Source organism: Loxodonta africana, chromosome 7 (assembly GCF_030014295.1).
Source record: "Loxodonta africana isolate mLoxAfr1 chromosome 7, mLoxAfr1.hap2, whole genome shotgun sequence".
Lineage (NCBI taxonomy): Eukaryota > Metazoa > Chordata > Mammalia > Proboscidea > Elephantidae > Loxodonta > Loxodonta africana.
The window spans coordinates 79,542,061-79,566,675 of record NC_087348.1 but is presented as its reverse complement, the minus strand read 5'-3'; the positions used below and the strand labels follow the sequence as shown (position 1 = coordinate 79,566,675).

At 39.0% G+C, this 24,615-nt stretch overlaps 1 protein-coding gene across 1 annotated transcript; it reads right to left on the bottom strand.

Moving 5' to 3' along the window:
* Nucleotides 1–1,400: 1,400 nt before the first annotated feature.
* LOC135231704 (olfactory receptor 56A1) lies at nt 1,401–3,183 on the bottom strand. The gene has a single exon (XM_064288532.1). The coding sequence runs from the start codon at nt 2,871–2,873 to the stop codon at nt 1,929–1,931; it is 945 nt and encodes a 314-aa protein (XP_064144602.1). The 5' UTR covers nt 2,874–3,183; the 3' UTR covers nt 1,401–1,928.
* Nucleotides 3,184–24,615: the final 21,432 nt, after the last annotated feature.

Below are 24,615 nucleotides of genomic sequence, written 5' to 3'. Positions count from 1 at the left end.
AAGTGTTGTGTGTGTGACTTCAGAAGAACTCTGCCCCTGGATTCCACGTCAGCATTGGGCTGCAATTACTCTATCTAGTTCCTATAGTGTGGGCAAGTCTGTCTCTATTCTTGCTGCTCACTTAATGCCAAATTCTTCTATAGCTCGGAATGCTGCCCCTATAACATTATCCCATGTCTCTTTGCCCACCTGCACTGGGGCACTTGATTCTGTGTCCAGTTCCCGGGGGAGCCATCGTGTAGTGCAGGTGCTATTGCAGCTGTCCCTTTTATAGTCATAAGCTTCCAGACACAGAAACAATTGGAGCTGTGCCCTTGATTAATGTTTGTCTGTCAGCCCCAAACCCCCCTGTCTATACTCTCTTTTATGATACTGGGGGTAGGACTTTGGGATCCTTCTATCAGCTGGTTCCCTCTTAGTTTCCACCTAAACATAGCACCAGAGGGAAACAAGAAGGTTGAAGCATGAGGGAAGGCACTTGTTCCTTCCTGTCTATCCCTGTCTTAGCAGCATCCCTTTAACAATGGCTATTTTTTTTTTTTATTTATCTTGTCAGTGGAGTTAATTCCAGTTTCCAGAGTTTTTGGTTTGTGGGTTGGTTGGTTGGTTATTTGAATGGGGTTTGGTTTTGGTTTTAGAACTCTCAGAACCAGCCTCGCCGAACCACCACAGGAGAGGCAGCACCAGCAGTGTAATGGCCCATCCTCAGAGGTTTTAGTCCCAACTCTAAGGGGCACTCCCTCTGAACTTCTGTGGCACCAGTACCAGATAGGGCAGTACCCCCTTCTCAGAGATCTGAGCCCCCATTCCATCTGAGCCTTTAGATTGAAATGACCCAATCTCTTCCCTTTGTTCACTCCAACTTTAAGAGTAGAAGGTTCTACCTGCAGGTACTATCTCTGTGTGTTACCTCAATGTCCCCTTTGTGGTTTTCAAGTAATCAACCTCAATTAACCAATCGCTTATAATATATTCTCTAAAAATAACAGGTTTGAGTCTGTATTTGCGTGTGTATGTTTTCTCCTAACAAAACCTACTGTCATCCAGAAACTTGACACTATGTTATGTCTTCCCACCTTCAACTAGAGTTCTTAGGCACAGTCACCAGATCAAATAAGACTTGGTTTTAAGTTCACTGCATGTGTAGTTTAAACATATAGGGAAATTAGCCAAATCACTGTCCTAGTCAGTTTCCCTCTTTCCTGTCCTATTAGTGCCCCTTCCCCACACCTGCCTCCCTATCTGTATCGTCATTACCAAGACTTCCCTGAAGGTTGTGAGGCTATGAAAGATAGACTAGAAAGCTGGTATTGTTTATATTATTACGAATGCTCTTTTTTGAAGTCCTGCAGATTTTTTGTCAGGCAGGACTCTGCCTTCTCTGAAAACTCCATGGCCCTCAAGGAAAAAGATACAAGAAGGAGATACGTATGGATACCAAGGATAAAACACAGGCCAAAGGAGAGTGGGATAGAGGTCTGGTCTCCAGCTTCAATAGTACTCAAACTGGTATTTCTGTGGGTAGAAAGAACTTAGGCTCTAGAGTCTAGATTTTAATTTCTACTCTATTGTTTCCCAGCTATGTGATCTTTGGCAGTTTCCCCCCTCTAATTAAAAGCATCAGTTTTCTAGTATGTATACATACTAGAGTAATAATGCCTGCAGGGATGTTCTGAGAACTTGCTTAAATATGATCGTGTATATAATTGTGTAGGTTCAATGCAGATACTCAAGAAATATGGATTTCTTTCTCTTGCCTACCTCCACCTGAACCAGGCAAAGAGAGTACAGAAAGGAATCAGGGTTGGTTATGAACTGAGCCCCAGTGTATTTAAAAATGGTCACTCCCCATGCTGTTCTCTGCCTCACAGCCTAGGCAAAAATCACTGAGGAGGAAAGAGGAAGAATTAGCAACCTATTTCACATATTCACATCCCTCTCTGCAGCAATTTCTGAATTCCTTGCTTTATCTCTTTGGCCCGAATCCCATACACAATAGGATTCAAGGCAGGTGGAATGAGATGATGAAGGACATTGAGCAGGATAAGGATGTCCATGGGAATCCTCTTTCTGGCCACATTTGTGAGCACCACAACCAGCAGGATGGTGCTGAAGAACAGGATGAGAATGAAATGGGAGCCGCACGTGCTCAGAGCCTTGACTGCAGCCCCCTCAGTCTTGAATCTTAGGACAGCTTTTAGAATGGGGGTGTAAGACAGGAATATAAGGATGAAGTCAGAGCCCAGAAGGGTCCAGCCAGCCACAAATTGATACATTCTGTTAAGGGTGAAATTGTCACAGGAAAGCCTGGACACAGACAGGTTGGCACAGATGCAGTTCTCAATGACATTTTTCCCACAATAATGGAGTCGGGCAATGAAGATAGGAATAGGTGCAGCAAGGACAGCATTTCGTGCCACAATGAAGACAGTAGCCTTGGCCACAAATTGGTCAGTGATGATGGATGGGTATCTCAGTGGGTGGCAGATGGCCACATAGCGATCGTAAGCCATGACCATAAATGTGCAAGACTCCATGGGGAAGAAACTGTTCATGATGAACATCTGGAGGAAGCAGGCAGAGAAGCTGATAGACCTGAGGTCAAACCAGAAGATGGCCAGGACCCTAGGGATGACAGTGAGGCAGAGCACGATGTCCAGCAGGGAGAGGAGGCTAAGCAGGTAGTACATGGGCTGGTGCAGAGTAGCTTCCAGACAGATGGTGATCAGGAGTGTGGCATTGGCCCCCATGGCCACAAGGAAGAGGAGGCTGAGGGGGAGGGACAGCCAGTGCTGCCAACCCTGGTAGTTAGGGAAGCAAATGAGGAGGAATTCAGAGACTGGAGTGGCAGAAGAGTTGCTGGATGATTCCATGGGATGAATCTTCAGTTGAGGGGGCTTCTCTTGATTATTTGCAGGGGCATGTAAAAAAGAAAATTTTTTTAATTGTTTCAAAAGTATGCTTTTCACTTACTCTTCAGGTAGATAATGTTATGTAAGAGACCTTTCCTAAATAAGGCAAATTTCAGCAATATCCTAAAGCTGGAGACAAATAATGCTGTAGTTCATGGAAAGAAAAATTAATCAGTGGAAAAACTATAAAGATTTGAAAAGAGGATAAATGATAGGGAGTAAACTCAAAATACATTAAAATATATTTAAAATTTGCAACAAATTAGGTTAGTATGGTACCAGCAAAAGAAAAGTAAAATCCTAATAGCATAAAAGAGATAGGACAAGAACACACTGTAATTTTTGCAATAACTTATTATATGAAAAAAAAAAAACCTGCCGTCAAGTAGATTCCAACTCATAACAACCCTATAGGATAAAGTAGAATTGCCCCACAGGTTTTCCAAGGCTGTAAATATTTACGGAAGCAGACTACTATATCTGCTACATGGGGTGGCTGATGGGTCAGCTGCCTTTCGTTAACAGCTGAGCGCTTTAACCACTGTGCCACCAGAGCTGTAGTATATGACAAAGGAGGCAGTATACCTATGGTGGATAAGAAGTTTCTTCAACAGGTGTTTTTTTAGACAATTGCTTCATATTCAGGTGGAGGAGATGGAGAGATCTTTGATTAAACCCTCACTTCCTATCATAAAAAATCATACACCAGTATAATTTGAGATGGATAATCTTATTACATCTCTTTTCCAAATTCATGGTATAATAGGAGGAAATAGAATGTAAAAGTTGATTAGGTCAGGCTTTTGATAAAAGCCCAATCCTATATGAATATATTCATTTTTTAAAGTCCTGTACCTGAGGATCCCAGTCTCCTGGATTAAGCATAACAGAAGAGAAAAAGGTGCTTTTACTGTAAATTTTTGATCACCAACATTAAATAGGCTCTCCCTATTGCCTATCCATCCTACAAATATTTACGGGTCAAACTTCTTCTCTTGCCAAGCCCCTTTTCAAAACTCCTTCATTTTTTTCACATCTCAAACTCTATTTCCTCTCTCAGAAGGTGACAGCAAGTACTATCTCACAGAGAAAAATCGGTTACATTAGCTTACATGGGGAACCTTTTGTTTGCCAAACAAACAATACAGAAAAACCAGAACAAACCCATTAGGGGTCTCTGACCATCACACAGGAAAGCCATAATTATGCTTGCAAGCCCTATCTCACAGAAATAAAGGACAAAACTAACACATCCAAGAAGCATCACCTAATAGAATGCTCAACCTACTCAACAACGAAGTTCCAGCTCCAGTCTCCTGAGCTTCATGCTTTTCAAAAGGGACCCACCGCTAAATGCATAAAAACTTCAATAATACCTTACCTCTAAGATTCAGAGGTATAAAAAGTGGTTGGTATACCATTAATCCAATAGCAATGAAAGAGTTAGTTCCAGAAAATGGCTCTCAAAAAAATCACCAATGGCCTCCCCATTGCTGAATCTTGTTGAAACATTTGATCAAATTCTCCTCCTTGAAATATACTCTCTGGTTTAATTTGCATCATGATCTCCTGGTTTACTTCACACATCCTGGTCTTTCCTCATTTTTTCTTACACGTTCATCATCCTCTACCTTGGTGGCGCAGTGGTTAAGCATTTGGCTGCTAGCCAAATGGCCGGCAGTTAGAGTCCACCAGCCACTCTTTGGAAACCCTACAGGGCAGCTCTGCTCTGTCCTATAGGGTCGCTATGAGTCAGAACCAAGTCAACAGCAACTGGTTTTAGTGGTCTACCTTGACATCAATTTCAAAGTTAAGTCCTAGATCCTCGTTGCATTTCTTCTCTCCTCTGCTCTACTCCTACCCTCTTTCACCTCTTTTTTTCTTCTCCATATCCTCAGGCAATTATCATCTCTATGCAATGATTACTAAATTATACCCCTGATCTAGCCCTCTCCAATGGCCTACTTGACATAACAACTTGAGTCTCTCAAAGATATCTGAAACTCAAAAAGTCCAAAATTAACTCAATTTTTCCCTGAAACCCAGTCTTTTTCTAGCATCTCCTGTCTCAGCGAATAGCACAAACATCTAGCTTGCTCTAGAAGCCAAAGCCTAGACAACAGCTTGAACATATCATGCACTGTCTTAATCCATTATAAACCCACCACCAAGACCTTTCAATTTTTTCTTTTAATTAGCTCTTGAATCCACCATTTCTCCATTTCTCTGTCACCACCCAAGACTAAGGTACCATTATCTCTTGAATGAAATACTGAAATTGCCTCCTAATGCATTCGAGGTTTCTTTTTAAACCAATTCTATCCTGAAATCGGATAAATATCTTTAAATCTTAAACTTGTCACTCATTTGCTTAAAATATGTCAGTTGCTTCCTGTTGCTAATGGAACAAAAAACAAAATCCTCAACCTGAACTTTATTAGATCATAATAAGTTCATGAGAGAAGACACCTTGTCTATTTTTTTTTTAATTACTGTGTATACAGCCCCAGTGGTTAAAAGCTCAGCTGCTAACCAAAAAGTTGGCAGTCTGAATCCACCAGCCCCTCCTTGGAAACCATATGGAGCAGTTCTACTCTATCCTATAAGGTCTCTATGAGTCACAATCGACTCGACGGTATCAGGGTTTTTTTTATTTTGGTTATGTATACAATGTTATTTGTGGAAGGTGAGAGCAGAAGCAGGAAGAATGAAAGCTGCAATAGTCCAGATAAAAAGTGATCAGTATCTGAACAAATGCTGAAGTAATAAAGATGGGAACAAAGGACATATTTCAGTGATACTGTAGACAGAACTTAGCGACAAATTAGTCACAAAAGAGAAGGTAGGTGATAAACTCAGAATGACACCAGGTGTTTTTGACTTGAGTATTATAATAAGTAGAATCACCAAGATGTGAAACACAGAAAATGAGAAAGTTTAGTGTGTATTGGGATATGTTAAGGCTGAGGTGTTTGTAATCTGCAAGTAGGATTTATTTTAGACTGCTGGAAATGAAGAGTTTGAACAAGTTAGAAAAGTCATAGCTTTAAGACGTAAATTCAGAAAGAATCAGCACACAGCCTATAGAGTAATAAAGCATTGGGCTGATATGGGAACCCTGGGAAAGCACTAATATTTAGAGGGTGGAAAGAGGAAAAAAAAAAAAAAAAGACATGAATGGAGGGGCTAGAAACATATGAAGGAAATCAAAATATGGTGCCAAGGAAAAACTAGAAAAATTTCACCAACTTGTCAGTTACATAGAAGTTTAATAACATGAGCACAAGTGAATATCCATCAAATTTGAAATAAGGCTTTCATTAGTGACCTGAACAAAAATGATTCATTGGCCTGGTAGCAGTAGGAACCAGAATGAAGGGAGTTAAAAAGTCAGTAAGGATGTGGAGATCAGGAGAGTTGAATACGAAGCCAAAGCACTGCATTTAAAGCTTTTAAGAGCATAAAAAGCAGGATAGGAATGAAAGATATTGCAGCATGCTTAAATGTTTAAGGAAGGACTAACGATGCAGAATGAAAGCAAGATAATTAAAGGAATCACTCCATTAAGGAAGCAATTTATATCGTTATTTTAATATTCTCTGTGACCCTTAGCACCTACCTTTGGTGCCTCTCTGTTTTCTTCCACCCTACTGTGAAATATTGGAGGACACACAAGGTGCACATTTCCATTTATATCCATCTGCACTCCCTGGTCAGCACCTCCTAGTCACTCTTCCTATCTAGGTCCAGTATAGCCTCTGCTCCCCTCCCATGGCCCTGAAGCTTACAGACCATACAAAAAGATGGGTCTTTTATGATGGGTCAGCTGTAGAGGTAACCATTCTGGGACTCTGAAGAGTAAATCTTGAGGGCTTTGTGAGCTCCTTTATCTCCTTTCTCCTCTCCTACCCCCCTTCTCAGCCCCAGATGGGAAAAAGATAATTTGGGAAACAGAGTCTTGGGGGATGAGGAGCTGAGTCCTTGGGATGTCCTGGTCTGATGATGTCCTATAGGAAAAGAGGTGAGACGTGAGGGATGGAGTGGCTTGAAACTGAAATAAGGACTTGTCTGAAATTCAGAAGACAGAGATCCTGGATATAAGCTTGAGACACAAACGTGGATGAAAATGTAGGAAAGGAAGCCATGCAGCAGCCTTCTTTGTAATAATGACTCCAACACTTGGAGTGCTTTCTGAGTGCTTATTTAAGTTCTTTGTATACTATTTTCTTGTTTAATCATCTCCTTTAGGTATGAAAGAGAAACACTTTGGGGTGGAAACTATTATCCCCACTGTGTAGGTAAGGCTCAGAGAGATGAAGTCTTGCCCAAATTCACACAGCAACTGCATTCATAGCCATGTCCACATGAGTCCAAGGTCTGTGTTCTAAATCACTGTTGTCTACTGTCTCCTCTATACTAATGAATGTGGCTGTCAGTATTTACATCCTAAACACAATCCTAGCAAATCAAGTTCAGCAAAGTGTCAAAAATATTTTTTAACTAACAAATACTTTTTTCTCTAAAGAATGCAAGAAGAGTTGGCTATACGGAAATCTGCCAATGTAATTTATCCACATCAAGGTTATAGATAAAGAGCATGTGAATAAAATCATTCCAATCAGATGCAGGAATGAATCACAGGTCTGCTATTTGTTATTTGTGTGACACATTTGTTTAAAAAAAAAAATACCTTACTAATTACCTACTGTGTTGCACACGCAGCATTAGTCGCTTATAAAAGGATAAATCAGACAAATATAGGTCTCATCTTCACCAAAATTTTAGTCTAATTTTGTGGTCATTAAATGAAAATGTTGTTTTGGGTACTATCAAGTCAATTCCAACTCACAGTGACCATATGTGATAGAGTAGGACTGCCCCATAGAGTTTCCAAGGAGCAGCTGGTGTATTTAAATGCCAACCTTTTGGTTAGCAGCCAAAGCTCTTAGCCACTGCACCACCAGTTTAGATAGAGTGGACCAAAAAGACCTTAATGACAAGGGGAATAAACAGGAGCGAGAAAAAGAGTAGAAGCAGAGCAACCAGTTAGAAGACAATTACATAGTCCAGGCATGAGATGATGGTGGGCTGGACCAAGCTGGGGACAGAAAAACAAATTTGAGTGGATAAGTTTTAGAATACTCAGGTAGACATACTGATGAACTGATGAACTAGAAATGATATATTCAGTATAGAAACCAAATTTGATTCTTAGGATTCTGTCTTGGAAACTTGATGGATTTGGGCCCAGTCACTGGGGGGGCATTACATAGTAAAAATTCTGGGTAGTGTTGGGTTTACATTTGAAGCTGTTGATGACAAATTTAATGTAAAACCAAAAGTTTATTTAAGAATTTTATTTATTTATTTATTTTCCTAGCAAGTTTCAATCTCTTACAGAGGAAAAAGTATTTGGATTCAGAGTTTCGGTTTTTTCTAAGCAATCACAAAGGAGGGAAAGAGTAAAGGAGGCCAAGTTATTTATGAAGGAATGATTAAATGATGGGTCTAGAACCTAAGTTAGACAAGGAATAAAGTCAAGACAGAGGAGATCCTATCAATGGCTTCGTGGTCCTGATGTTCAGTGATTGTGGCTCTTCTAAAGATACGTGAGAAACTGAGCCTAAAGTTAGAAGGTGCTAGAGTGGAATATTTTAAATCTAAGTTTTAGAGGTGAATCAGCCACACAAATGAGGTAAGACAAGCATTCCAAACAAATGAACAACAACAAAAAAAACAGTTGCCATCAAGTCAAATCTGGCTCATAGTGGCCCTATAGGACAGACAGAACTGCCCAGCAGGGTTTCCCAGGAGCACCCGGTGGATTCAAACTGCTGAATTTTTGGTTAGCAGCCTGAGCTGTTAACCACTGCACTACCAGGGCTCCAATAAGAAGGATTAAGTTTTTATTATGGGTTGATCTAAGCACACAACCATTTCCAACTTTCCCAGCAAGACCATTCCCACTGCACGCTAATTACACTATGTGCCAGACAAATGCACATAAATGAAGTAGTTAATAAGCATCAGAGTAGTGACATATGGTATAATTAATTTAGGGTAAATCTGAGAAGAGTTTGAGAGAGGTTTGAACTGCAGTCAAAAAATATGCTCAAGGGAGAATGAACAACTACGGTGAAGCAGCAACTGTTTTTGGAGCCTGGAGCCAGCGTCCCAGTCACGTAACCTTGGTGCCGGGCTTAGGTCTGGGCACAGGGGAGCTGAACACAACATCTTGTGAAGGCACAAACACGGGGCACAGCCTTACCCCCCTGAACTGACCCTGGAAGGGGGCCCAGCCAGTCAGCACGGGTGGCGTGGCCACGCGGCTGGTGGGAGGAGAAGTCCCCGGGAGGCAGTGACTGGTTTTGGAGCTGAGACTGCAGTGTCCCAGCCGGGGAATCTTGGCGCTGGGATTTGGACCGGGTACAGGGAGCTGAGCACGGCATCCTGTCACTGCGTAAACACGGGGCGCAGCCCTACCCCCCTGAACTAACCCCGGGAGGGGGCCCAGCCGGTCAACCCAGACGGCTCGGCAACACGGCTGGTGGGAGGAGAAGTCTCCGGGAGGCAGCGACTGATTTTGGAGCCAGGAGTTCAGCGTCCCAGCCGGGGAACCTTGACGCTGAGCTTTGGACTGGCAGCGGAGCATCTGACTGCTGCTTCAGCAGGCCAGACCCTAGGGGGCAATCTCTACACAGCCAGCACACATAGGCGACAAGCCCCTTGGGAATCTCAGATAAAATAGTCATCCCAAGCAAGATAAGCAACTTTGTCTATATTCCGGGTTGCTACTCTCTCCGGTTTTTCTGTACCCTCCCCTCCCCTTCCCAGGCGGCTTCATTAACATTGGAATTTCCTGAGCCAGAGGGATAACGGCTCCGGCTACATGGCTTTGCTTTTCCCTTTTTTTTTTTTTTTTTTTGGTCTTTTCCTAACCCATTCTTCTGGCCTGAGAGAAGCAACCACAAAAAACCCAGGGACCAAAAATCCTTCCCTAATTGGACTAAAAACACAGAACCAGCTCTAGCCAAGCATATATGATCCATATCTCGGGCTTTCATCCCTACAGGGAACAAGGTGGCTGTTATAATGCAAAGGCATTTCTGAAAGGGATCTGACTCCATTTTTTTTAGCGGATTTACTGGAAAAACAAGTTTCCCAGGTCTGATATCTCTGAGTATTCAACAGAGTCCTAACTGACCCACAACAGGGAACTGAGGGCTGAAGCTCCCCCCAGCCCACCTAGCCTCTTGCCTTAGGGGTCTAAGGAGGGTGACACCTACCAATCTGTAGAGGTACTTGCATTGGGGGCCTAAGGTACAGCTGCAGAGCCCTCCCACCAAGGTGCTTTAGGAATACAGACACACTTACCTCACTGACCCTTGGGAGAAGTCTGTCAGCATCCTGCCCCCACTGGAGTGTGAACCCCAGCTGCTAATAGAATCTGGTGCACACAACTATCACCACTACTTCTCGAGGTGGATAGGTGTTACAGTGCAGCACACACTTGCTGACCCAAAATCAGATTCTACTCAAGAATAATGAATAGACTGAGGAATATATATCTGGCAACAGCCCAGACCAGCTGGTAATAGGTCACAAGTAAGTCAAGGGCTACAACAAACAAGACAGCACAATCTAGTAGCCCATCCAAGTATATTGAAAGAAAACAAAACAAGATAAGACTTGGTGAGCAAATATAGAATAAATCACTACAATATCTTAGTGATGGCTGAGAGACAGCAGTCGATATCAAACCACATAAAGAAGCAGACCATGACAGCTTCTACAACCCCCCAAACAAAAGAATCAAAATCTTTCCCAAGTGAAGATACAATCCTGGAATTATCAGATACACAACATAAAAAAACAATTTACACAATGCTTCAAGACATCAGGGATGACCTCAGAAATGAAATAAAGCAAACTGCAGAAAAAGCCAAGGAACACACTGATAAAACAGTTGAAGAACTCAAAAAGATTATTCAAGAACATAGTGGAAAAATTAATAAGTTGCAAGAATCCATAGAGAGACAGCATGCAGAAATCCAAAAGATTAACAATAAAATTATAGAATTAGACAATGCAATAGGAAGTCAGAGGAGCAGACTCGAGCAATTAGAATGCAGAGTGGGACATCTGGAGGACCAGGGAATTAACACCAATATAGCTGAAAAAAAATCAGATAAAAGAATTTAAGAAAATCAAGAAACCGTAAGAATCATGTGGGACTCTATCAAGAAGGATAACTTGCATGTGATTGGAGTCCCAGAAGAGGGAGGGAGGACAGAAAATACAGAGAAAATAGTTGAAGATCTGCTGACAGAAAACTTCCCTGAGATCACGAAAGACGAAAAGATATCTATCCAAGATGCTCATTGAACCCCATTTAAGATTGATCCAAAAAGAAAAACACCAAGACATATTATCATCAAACTTGCCAAAACCAAAGATAAAGAGAAAATTTTAAAAGCAGCCAGGGAGAAAAGAAAGGTCTCCTTCAAGGGAGAATCTATAAGAATAATTCAGACTACTCAGCAGAAACCATGCAGGCAAGAAGGCAATGGGATGACATATACAGAGCACTGAAGGAGAAAAACTGCCAACCAAGGATCATATTTCCAGCAAAACTCTCTCTCAAATATGAAGGCGAAATTAAGATATTTACAGACAAACACAAGCTTAGAGAATTTGCAAAAACCAAACCAAAGCTACAAGAAATACTAAAGAAAATTGTTTCGTCACAAAACCAATAATATTAGATACCAGCGCAACACAAGGTCACAGAACAAAACAACCTGATATCAACTCAAATAGGGAAATCAGAAAAACAAATTGAGATCAATTAAAAAAAAATGCTCAAAACAGGGAATCATTGAAGTCAATATGTAAAAGATCACAATAATCAAAAAGAAGGACTAAATACAGGTGGCATAGAACTGCCATATGGAGAGGGATACAAGGCGATATAGGACAATACAAGTTAGGTTTTTACTTAGAAAAATAGGGGTAAATATTAAGGTAACCACAAAGAGGTATAACAACTCCATAACTCAAAATAAGAACCAAAAAAAAGTAACAACTCATCAAACATAAAGTCAAATACCATGAAAATGAGGATCTCACAATTTACAAAGAAAAACGTCTCAGCACAAAAAATAAGTGGAAAAATGAAATTGTCAACAACACACATAAAAAGGCATCAAAATGACAACACTAAACACTTACCTATAATTACGCTGAATGTAAATTGACTAAATGCACCAATAAAGAGACAGAGAGTCTCGGACTGGATAAAGAAACACGATCCATCTATATGCTGCCTACAAGAGACACACCTTAGACTTATAGACACAAACAAACTAAAACTCAAAGGATGGAAAAAAATATATCAAGCAAACAGTAAGCAAAAAAGAAGAGGATTAGCAATATTAATTTCTGACAAAATAGACTTTAGACTTAAATCCACCACAAAGGATAAAGAAGGACACTACATAATGATAAACGGGACAATTGATCAGGAAGATATAACCATATTAAATATTTACGCACCCAATGACAGGGATGCAAGATACATAGATTTTAACAGAACTGAAAAGTGAGATAGACACCTCCACAATTATAGTAGGAGACTTCAACACACCACTTTTGGAGAAGGACAGGACATCCAGTAAGAAGCTCAATAGAGACACGGAAGACCTAATTACAACAATCGACCAACTTGACCTCATTGACTTATACAGAACTCTCCACCCAACTGCTGCAAAGTATACTTTTTTCTAGCGCACATGGAACATTCTCTAGAATAGACCACACATTAGGTCATAAAACAAACCTTTGCAGAATCCAAAACAGCAAAATATTACAACGCATCTTCTCAGACCACAAGGCTATAAAAGTAGAAATCAATAACAGAAAAATTTGGGAAAAGAAATCAAATACTTGGAAACTGAACAATACCCTCCTGAAAAAAGACTGGGTTATAGAAGACATTAAGGAGGGAATAAGGAAATTCATAGAATGCAACGAGAATGAAAATACTTCCTATCAAAACCTCTGGGACACAGCAAAAGCAGTGCTCAGAGGCCAATTTATATCGATAAATGCACACATACAAAAAGAAGAAAGAGCCAAAATCAGAGAACTGTCCCTACAACTTGAACAAATAGAAAGTGAGCAACAAAAGAATCCATCAGGCACCAGAAGAAAACAAATAATAAAAATTAGAGCTGAACTAAATGAATTAGAGAACAGAAAAACAATTGAAAGAATTAACAAAGCCAAAAGCTGGTTCTTTGAAAAAATCAACAAAATTGATAAACCATTGGTCAGACTGACAAAAGAAATACAGGAAAGGAAACAAATAACCCAAATAAGAAACGAGAAGGGCCACATAACAACAGACCCAACTGATATTAAAAGAATCATATCAGATTATTACGAAAAATTGTACTCCAACAAATTTGCAAACTTAGAAGAAATGGATGAATTCCTAGAAAAACACTACCTACCTGAACTAACACAATGAGAAGTAGAACAACTAAATAGACCCATAACAAAAAAAGAGATTGAAACGGTAATCAAAAAACTCCCAACAAAAAAAAGCCCTGGCCCAGATGGCTTTACTGCAGAGTTCTACCAAACTTTCAGAGAAGAGTTAACACCACTACTACTAAAGGTATTTCAAAGCATAGAAAATGACGGAATACTACCCAACTCATTCTATGAAGCTACCATCTCCCTGAAACGAAAACCAAGTAAAGACATCACAAAAAAAGAAAGTTACAGACCTATATCTCTCATGAACATAGATGCAAAAATCCTCAACAAAATTCTAGCCAATAGAATTCAACAACATATCAAAAAAATAATTCACCATGACCAAGTGGGATTTATACCAGGTATGCAAGGCTGCTTTAATATTAGAAAAACCATTCATGTAATCCACCATATAAATAAAACAAAAGACAAAAGCCACAGATCTTATCAATTGATGCAGAAAAGGCATTTGACAAAGTCCAAAACCCATTTACGATAAAAACTCTCACCAAAATAGGAATTGAAGGAAAATTCCTCAACGTAATAAAGGGCATCTATGCAAAGCCAACAGCTAACATCACTCTAAATGGAGAGAGCCTGAAAGCATTTCCCTTGAGAACGGGAACCAGACAAGGATGCCCTTTATCACCTCTCTTATTCAACATCGTGCTAGAAGTCCTAGCCAGAGCAATTAGGCTAGACAAAGAAATAAAGAGCATCCGGATTGGCAAGGAGGAAGTAAAATTACCTCTATTTGCAGATGACATGATCTTATACACAGAAAACCCTAAGGAATCCTCCAGAAAACTACTGAAACTAATAGAAGAGTTTGGCAGAGTCTCAGCTTATAAGATAAACATACAAAAATCACTGGGATTCCTCTACATCAACAAAAAGAACATCGAAGAGGAAATAACCAAATCAATACCATTCACAGTAGCCCCCAAGAAGATAAAATACTTAGCAATAAATCTTACCAAGGATGTAAAAGACCTATACAAAGAAAACTACAAAGCTCTACTACAAGAAATTCAAAAGGACATACTTAAGTGGAAAAGCATACCTTGCTCATGGATAGGAAGACTTAACATAGTAAAAATGTCTATTCTACCAAAAGCCATCTATACATACAATGCACTTCCGATCCAAATTCCAACGACATTTTTTAATGTGATGGAGAAACAAATCACCAACCTCATATGGAAGGGAAAGAAGCCTCGGATAAGCAAAGCATTACTGGAAAAGAAGAAGAAAGTGGGAGGCCTCACTCTACCTGATTTCAGAACCTATTATACAGCCACAGTAGTCAAAACAGCCTGGTATTGGTACAACAACAGACACATAGACCAGTGGAACAGAATTGAGAACCCAGACATAAATCCATCCACATATGAGCAGCTTATATTTGACAAAGGCCCAGTGTCAGTTAATTGGGGAAAAGATAGTCTTTTTAACAAAGGGTGCTGGCATAACTGGATATCCATTTGCAAAAAAATGAAAAAGGACCCATACCTCACACCATGCACAAAAACTAACTCCAAGTGGATCAAAGACCTAAACATAAAGACTAAAATGATAAAGACCACGAAAGAAAAAATAGGGACAACCCTAGGAGCCCTAATACAAGGCATAAACAGAGTACAAAACATTACCAAAAATGATGAAGAGAAACCACATAACTGGGAGCTCCTAAAAATCAAACACCTATGCTCATCTAAAGACTTCACCAAAAGAGTAAAAAGACCACCTACAGACTGGGAAAGAATATTCAGCTATGACATCTCTGACAAGCACCTGATCTCTAAAATCTATATGATTCTGTTAAAACTCAACCACAAAAAGACAAACTACCCAATCAAGAAGTGGGCAAAGGATATGAACACAGACTTCACTAAAGAAGATATTCAGGCAGCTAACAGATACATGAGAAAATGCTCTCGATCATTAGCCATTAGAGAAATGCAAATTAAAACTACAATGAGATTCCATCTCACTCCAACAAGGCTGGCATTAATCCAAGAAATACAAAATAAAAAATGTTGGAGAGGCTGCGGAGAGATTGCAACTCTTATACACTGCTGGTGGGAATGTCAAATGGTGCAACCACTTTGGAAATCTATCTGGTGTTATCTTAAACAGTTAGAAATAGAACTACCATACAACCCAGAAATCCCACTCCTCGGAATATACCCTAGAGAAATAAGAGCCTTCACATAAACAGATATATGCACACCCATGTTTATTGCAGCACTGTTTACAATAGCAAAAAGCTGGAAGCAGCCAAGGTGTCCAGCAACGGATGAATGGTTAAATAAATTGTGGTATATTCACACAATGGAATACTACGCATCGATAAAGAACAGTGACAGATCTGTGAAACATTTCATAACATGGAGGAATCTGGAAGGCATTATGCTGAGCGAAATGAGTCAGAGGCAAAAGGACAAATATTGCATAAGACCACTATTATAAGATCTTGAGAAACAGTGTAAACTGAGAAGAACACATACTTTTGTGGTTACGAGGTGGGGAGGGAGGGAGGGTGGGAGAGGGTTTTTACCGATTAGTTGGTAGATAAGAACTGCTTTAGGTGAAGGGAAGGACAATACTCAATACATGGAAGGTCAGCTCAACTGAACTGGACCAAAACAAAGAAGTTTCCAGGACAAACTGAATGCTTCAAAGGTCAGTGGAGCAAGGGCGGGGGTTTGGGGACTATGGCTTAAGGGAACTTCTAAGTCAATTGGCAAAATAATTCTCGTATGAAAACATTCTGCATCCCACTTTGAAATGTGGCGTCTGGGGTCTTAAATGCTAACAAGCGGCCATCTAAGATGCATCAGTTGGTCTCAACCCACCTGGATCAAAGGAGAATGAAGAACACCAAGGTCACATGATAACTAAGAGCCCAAGAGACAGAAAGGGCCACATGAACCAGAGACCTACATCATCCTGAGACCAGAAGAACTAGTTGGTGCCCGGCCACAATCGATGACTGCCCTGTCAGCGAGCACAACAGAGAACCCCTGAGGGAGGAGGAGATCAGTGGGATGCAGACCCCAAATTCTCACAAAAAGGCCATACTTAATGGTCTGACTGAGACTAGAGGAAACCCAGCGGTCATGGTCCCCAAACCTTCTGTTGGCCCAGGACAGGAACCATTCCCGAAGACAACTCATCAGACATGAAAGGGACTGGACAGTGGGTAGGAGAGAGATGCTGATGAAGAGTGAGCTAATTATATCAGGTGGACACTTGAGACTGTGTTGGCATCTCCTGTCTGGAGGCAGGATGGGAGGATAGAGAGAGTTGGAAGCTGGCAAAATTGTCACGAAAGGAGAGACTGGAAGGGCTGACTCGTTAGGGGGGAGCAAGTGGGAGTACGGAGTAAGGTGTGTATAAACTTATATGTGACAGTCTGACTTGATTTGTAAACTTTCACTTGAAGCTCAATAAAAGTTAATAAAAAAAAAATATGTTCAAGATGAAAAAATTTCAGATATATTTTAATTTTTAGCCTGAGTGTTTAAGAAGGCTGTAGGTTTTACAGATATATCTGTAATACCTCCACCAATTTTAGACAAATTATTCATGTAATAAATAATTTCCTTGTTTTCTCATCTGTTCCACCTGTAGACATCCCTGCCTAGAAAACGAGCAGAAAGTTGTTCTCTTTGCAAATCTGTTTGGGACTGGTGTCACTGGAGCAGCCTACTGTTGAGACAGAACTCCCTGGTCTTTCTCTTGTGCAGGAGGATTGGGCCCATCCGTAATAGATACAAAGAGGAGAACAAAGATGTAATGTTTGCTTGCTTGATGGGTGAGCAGGACATGAGCTGCTTCTGCTGGGAACTTAGTAACACAGCTCTGTTCACCTGTGCTGGGAGGGATGCCCACGGAACACAATAGGGCAGTGCGAAGCTAGCACCAGAACTAACTGATGGCCAAAGGCTAAAATTTCAAAAGGGATGCTAATAAAAAGTGAAAGGCTACTCTGTAGTTTGCACTTCTTCCACTCTTATTTTTCTGTTTCTCCACAAGTGCCTAAACGGTGACCTTTAAATGTGTCCCCAAATTCACTGACCCCTTACATGTGTTTTCTAGCTAAAACACTGATGCTTTTTGTCTCACCAATCCAATAGTCACTTTTCTAGTTCTCACTCTGAACCTTACAGCCCACTCAACAGTGGACTTTAACGTTTTCATCCGATTACAATCTAATACCTCGACTTTCTAAAATCCAAATTATACAATACTGCATTGTATATCATTTAAAGTCTGACAAAATCCAAACCACCAGAAATAACTAACAGTCTTTTGTTTATTTTTTATATACTTTTCTACGTATATACTATGATTATAAATATGTATATTTTTGGTAAAGAGTATTATCACATATCAATTTCACTTACATACATGGGTCTGTTTTAAGCTTCCTATTATATCCATTCTTTCACACTAGGCCCAATTATTTTATTTACTATAGTTTTGTAGCATGTTTATACTCTGGCAAGGTATGGCTTGAATCATTTTTAAAACTCTCTTCCCCTTGGTGAAACTTTGATCTTCCATGTACATTTTAGAATAACTTTTACCAAAGTCCTCTGCAAATCTTTCTGGAATATTTCTTGAAATCATGTGGAGTTATCAATTCCTTTGGGAGAATTGTCATCTTCGAAATGTTAAAGTGTTCATTCCTTATATATAGTTCATCTCTCCATTTACTCAGATATTCACTAATACACTTTAAACACAATTTTAAAATTGCATTGTTAAAGGTCTTGTGCATTCATTATTATACCAATTTCTAGGTATTAATAGTTTTTTATTGTAAATGGCATGTTAATTTTTAATATCTTAGCTGGATCTTGCTGACTTAAAGGAAACGATTGATATTTTAGGAAACCTTCGGTGGAACAAATGGTTAAAGCGCTCAGCTACTAGCTGAAGTGTTGACAGCTGGAACATATCCAGAGGTACCTCCTGGGAGGACAGGGCTTCCGAAAAGTCACAGCCTTGAAAATTCTATGGAGCGGTTCTACTCTGCACACATCGGGTAGCCGTGAGTCGGAATCAACTCGACAGGCAACTAACAGCAGTTACATTGATATTTTAAGTTGATCTTTTATCTGGATATCTTGCAGAATATATAATTATTTCTAAAAAAATTATTCATTCTTTTTAGTGATCATGTCATATATGAATAATCTTTTATTACGATCCTTAAAAGTCTCTTTTTTCATCTTTGTATTGGCTTGTCAGGGCCTCCCTCCTTATGTTAAACGATAGCAGCGATAAAGCATTCTTACCTTGTTCTTGATCTCAAGATAAATGCTTTTAAGTTTCACCATTATGATGATTATGAGATATTTGATAGATGGCCATCATTAGGTTAAAGGATTTCCTTGTTTTCACAAAGCTTTTTTTAATATTATAAATAGGTATTGAATTTTATCAATTTTTCTCCACCTTTAGAGGTAATCATATAATTGGATGCATTAGTCCATTAATGTGATAAATTCTATTGATAGATTATTTAATGTTAAAATTACCTCCCTATGGTAAAACTTAATAGATCAAAGTGTATCATTTTTTTTTTTTTTTTTTTTTGCTATACTCTTAGATTCCATGAATGAATATTTTGTTAGGATTTTCATGTTCATAAATGAAAAAGGCCAGTATTTTTCTTTTTTTTTTGGAACTGCCATTATTTGATTTTAGACACAAGATTACAGTAGCCTCAAAAATAAACTGGTGTAAATTTCACTCTTTTTCTGTTATCTTAAAGAATATACACAAGGTAGAGATTATCTATGTCTTGAAATTTTAGTAGAACTTCCTTATAAACCTTTAGTATCCTGGAGCTTTTGTTTGGAAGAGCTCTGATTAATATTTTAACTTTTTAATTGTTTTTAGAATACTTAGGTTTTCTATTACTTGCAGTTACTGATATATTTTCTTAATAAATTTTATTGTGCTTTAAGTGAAAGTTTACAAATCAAGTCAGTCTCTCACACAAAAACCCATATACACCTTGCTACACACTCCCAAGTACTCTCCCCCTAATGACACAGCCTGCTCTCTCCCTCCACTCTCTCTTTTAGTGGCCTTTTAGCCAGCTTCTAACCCCCTCCACCCTCTCATCTCCCCTCCAGGCAGGAGATGCCAACATAGTCTCAAGGGTCCACCTGATCCAAGAAGCTCATTCCTCAACAGCATCCCTCTCCAACCCATTGTCCAGTCCAATCCATGTCTGAAGAGTTGGCTTCGGGAATGGTTCCTGTCAAGGTCTGGGGGCCATGACCACCGGGGTCCTTCTAGTCTCAGTCAGGCCATTAAATCTGGCCTTTTTACGAGAATTTGGGGTCTGCATCCCACTGCTCTCCTGCTCCCTCAGGGGTTCTTTGTTGTGTTCCTTATCAGGGCCGTCATCAGTTGTAGCCGGGACCATCGAGTTCTTCTGGTCTCGGGATGATGTAATCGCTGGTTCATGTGTGGCCCTTTCGGTCTCTTAGGCTCGTAATCACCTTGTGTCCTTCATTCTCCTTTGATCCAGGTGGGTTGAGACCAATTGATGCATCTTAGATGGCTGCTTGCTAGCATTTAAGACCACAGACAACACTCTTCAAAGTGGGATGCAAAATGTTTTGTTAATAGATTTTATTATGCCAATTGACTTGGATGTCCCCTGAAACCATGGTCTCCAGACCCCTGCCCCTGCTACGCTGGCCTTCGAAGTATTCAGTTTTTTCAGGAAACTTCTTTGCTTTTGGTTTAGTCCAATTGTGCTGATCTCCCCTGTATTGTGTGCTGTCTTTCCCTTCACCTAAAGTAGTTCTTATCTACTATCTAATTAGTGAATACCCTTCTCCCACTCTCCCTCTCTCCCCCTTCTTGTAACCACGAAAGAATGTTTTTTTCTCAGTTTAAACTATTTCTCAAGTTCTTATAATAGTGGTCTTATACAATATTTGTCCCTTTGCAAATGACTAATTTCACCCAGCATAATGCCTTCCAGGTTCCTCCATGTTATGAAATGTTTCACAGATTCCTCACTGTTCTTTATCGATGTGTACTATTCCATTGTGTGAATATACCATAATTTATTTATCCATTCATCTGTTGATGAGCACCTTGGTTGCTTCCGTGTTTTTGCTATTGTAAACAGTGCTGTAATAAACATAGGTGTGCCTATATCTGTTTGTATAACTGCTCTTATTTCTCTAGGATATATTCCAAGCAGTGGGATTGCTGGATCGTGTGGTAGTTCTAACTTTTTAAGGAAGCACCAAATCGATTTCCAAAGTGGTTGTACCATTTTGCATTCCCACCAGCAGTGTAGAAGTGTTCCAATCTCTCCACAGCCTCACCAACATTTATTATTTTGTATTTTTTGGTATAATGCCAGCCTTGTTGGAGTGAGATGAAATCTCATTGTAGTTTTGATCTGCATTTCTCTTATGGCTGATGATCGTGAACATTCCCTCATATATCTGTTAGCTACCTGAATGTCTTCTTTAGTCAAGTGTCTATTCATATCTTTTGCCCATTTTTTAATTGGGTTGTTTGTCCTTTTGCAGTTGAGTTTTTGCAGTATCATGTAGATTTTAGAGATCAGGCAATGATGAGAAATGTCATAGCTAAAACCTTTTTCCCAGTCTGTAGGTAGTCTTTTTACTCTTTTGGTGAAGTCTTTGGGTGAGCATAAGTGTTTGATTTTTAGGAGCTCCCAGTTATCTAGTTTTCCTTCTACGTTCTTTATAATGTTTTCTATACTGTTTATGCCATATATTAGGGCTCCTAACATTGTCCCTATTTTTTTTTCCATGATCTTTATAGTTTTAGATTTTATATTTAGGTCTTTGATCCATTTTGAGTTAGTTTTTGTGCATGGAGTGAGGTATGGGTCTTGTTTCATTTTTTTGCAGATGGATATCCAGTTATACCAGCACCATTTGTTAAAAAGACTGTCTTTTCCCCATTTAACTGATTTGGGGACTTTGTCAAATGTCAACTGCTCATATGTGGATGGATTTGTGTCTGGATTCTCAATTCTGTTCCATTGGTCCACGTATCTGTTGTTGCACCAGTACCAGGCTGTTTTGACTACTGTGGTGGTATAATAGGTTCTAAAATCAGGTAAAGCAAGGCCTCCCACTTTGTTTTTCTTTTTCAGTAATGCCTTATTTATCTGGAGCCTCTTTCCCTTCCATATGAAATTGGTGATTTGTTTCTCCATCTCATTAAAGAATGTCCTTGGGATTTGGATTGGAATTGCATTAAATGTATAGATCGCTTTTGGTAGAATAGACATTTTTATAATGGTAAGCCTTCCTATCCACGAGCAAGGTATGTTCTTCCACTTATGTAAGTCTCTTTTGGTTTCTTGCAGAAGTGTACTGTAGTTTTCTTTGTATAAGTCTTTTACATCTCTGGTAAGATTTATTCCTAAGTATTTTATCTTCTTGGGGGCTACTGTAAATAGCATTGATTTGGTGATTTCCTCTTCAACGTTCTTTTTGTTGGTGTAGAGGAGTCTAACTGATTTTTGTATCCCGATACTCTGCTGAACTTTTGTATTATTCTCAGTAGTTTTCTGGAGGATTTCTTGGGGTTTTCTGTGTATAAGATCATGTCATCTGCATATAGAGATACTTTGACTTCTTCCTTGCCAATCTAAAAAAAAAAAGCCCTTTATTTCTTTATCTAGCCTAATTGCTCTGGCTAGGACTTCCAGCACAAGATTGAATAAGAGTGGTGATAAAGGGCATCCTTGTCTGTTTACCGATCTCAATGGGAATGTTTTCAGGCTCTCTCCATTGAGGGTGATGTTGGCTGTTGGCTTTGTATAAATGCCCTTTATTATGTTGAGAAATTATCCTTTTATTCCTGTGTTGCTGAGAGTTTTTATCATAAATGAGGGTTGAACTTTGTCAAATCCCTTTTCTGCATCAATTGATAAAGTCATGTGATTCTTGCCTTTTGTTTTATCTATGTGGTGGATTACATTAATTGTTTTTCTAATGTTGAAACATCCCTGCATACCTGGTATGAATCCTACTTGGTCATGCTGAATTATTTTTTTGTTATGTTGTTGAATTCTATTGGCTAGAATTTTGTTGAGGATTTTGGCACCTAAGTTCATGAGAGATATAGGTCTGTAATTTTCTTGTTTTGTGGTGTCTTTACCTGGTTTGGTAACACAGATATAGTGACTTCATAGAAAGAGTTTGGAAGTATTCTGTCCCCTTCTACGCTCTGAAATTAGTAGTAGTGGTGTTAACTCTTCTCTGAAAGTTTGGTAGAACTCTCCAGTGAAGCCGTCCGGACCAGGGCTTTTTTTTGTTGGGAGTTTTTTGATTACCTTTTCAATCTCTTCTTTTGTTATGGGTCTATTTAGTTGTTCTACTTCTGTTTGTTGTAGTTTAGGTAGGTAGTGTGTTTCTAGGAATTCATCCATTTCTTCTAGGTTTTCAAATTTGCTTGAGTATGGTTTTTCATAGTAACCTGATATGATTCTTTTAATTTCAGTTGGATCTGTTGTAATACCGCCCATCTCATTTCTTATTTGGATTATTTGCTTCCTCTCCTGTTTTTCTTTTGTCATTTTGGCCAATGGTTTATCAATTTTGTTGCATTTTTTAAAAAACCAACTTTTAGTCTTGTTAATCCTTTCAATTGTTTTTCTGTTTTCTATTTCATTTAGTTCAGCTCTAAAAAAAAAATTTTTTTTTTTTTAATTTTTATTATTTGTTTTCTTCTGGTGCCTGTAGGTTTCCTTTGTTGCTCTCTTTCTATTTGTTCAAGTTGTAGGGATAGTTCTTTGATTTTGGCCCTTTCTTCTTTTTGGATGTGTGCACTTATTGATATAAATTGACCTCTGAGCACCACTTTTGCTGTGTCCCAAAGGTTCTGATAGGAAGTGTTTTCTTTCTCACTGGATTCTATGAATTTCTTTATTCCATCCTTAATGTCTTCTATATTCCAGTCATTTTTGAGCAGGGTATTGTTCAGTTTCCAAGTGTTTGATTTTTTTCCCTTCTTTTCCTGTTATTGATTTCCACTTTTATGGCCTTAAGGTCAGAGAAGATGCTTTGTAATATTTCAATGTTTTGGATTCTGCTAAGGCTTGCTTTATGACCTAATATGTGGTCTATTTTAGAGAATGTTCCATGTGCACTAGAAAAGAAAGTATACTTGGTTGCTGTTGGGTGGAGTGTTCTGTATATGTCTACTAGGTCAAGTTGGTTGATTGTGGCATTTAGATCTTCGGTGTCTTTATTGAGCTTCTTTCTGGATGTTGTGTCCTTCACCGAAAGTGGTGTGTTGAAGTCTCCTACTATTATTTTGGAGCTGTCTATCTCAGTTTTCAATGCTGATAGAGTTTGTTTTATATATCTTGCAGCCCTGTCATTGGGTGCATAAATATTTAATAAGGTTATATCTTCTTGGTGTATTGTCCTTTTAATCATTATATAGTGTCCTTCCTTATCCTTTCTGATGGATTTAACCTTAAAGTCTATTTTGTCAGAAATTAATATTGCTAGTCCTGCTCTTTTTTGATTGTTGTTTGCTTGATATATTTTTTTCCATCCTTTGAGTTTTAGTTTGTGTCTCTAAGTCTAAGGCGTGTCTCTTGTAGGCAGCTTATAGACAGGTCTTGTTTTTTAATCCATTCTGCCTCTCTCTGTCTCTTTATTGGTGCATTTAGTCCATTTACATTCAGGGTAACTATGGATAAGTATGAGTTTAGTGCTATCATTTTGATATTTTTTTTGTGTGTTGACCGTTTCTTTTTCCCATTTGATTTTATGTGCTGAGTAGATTTTCTTTATATATTGTCTTTTCCTCGTATTTGTTGTTGTTGATTTTGTTTCTGCCTAGCCTGTATTTTTCCTTTGTATTTTATTTTGATGAGTAGATTAGTTTTTCTCCTTTGTGGTTACCTTATTACTTACCCCTATTTTTCTAAATTGAAAAACTAACTTTTATTTCTTTGTATTGCCATATCTTTCTCTCCATATGGAAGATGTATGATTACATTTCTTAGTCCCTCTTTATTATTTTAATGTTGTCTTCTTTTATATAATCACATTGCCGTTACCCTGTGTTGGGCTTTATTTTTATTTAATCTTGCTTTGTTTTTTTGGATTTCCCTGTC

What these genes read in the sequence shown, in the direction of transcription:
- LOC135231704 (XM_064288532.1), bottom strand. Translation starts at nt 2,873, where the DNA reads ATGGAATCATCCAGCAACTCTTCTGCCACTCCAGTCTCTGAATTCCTC.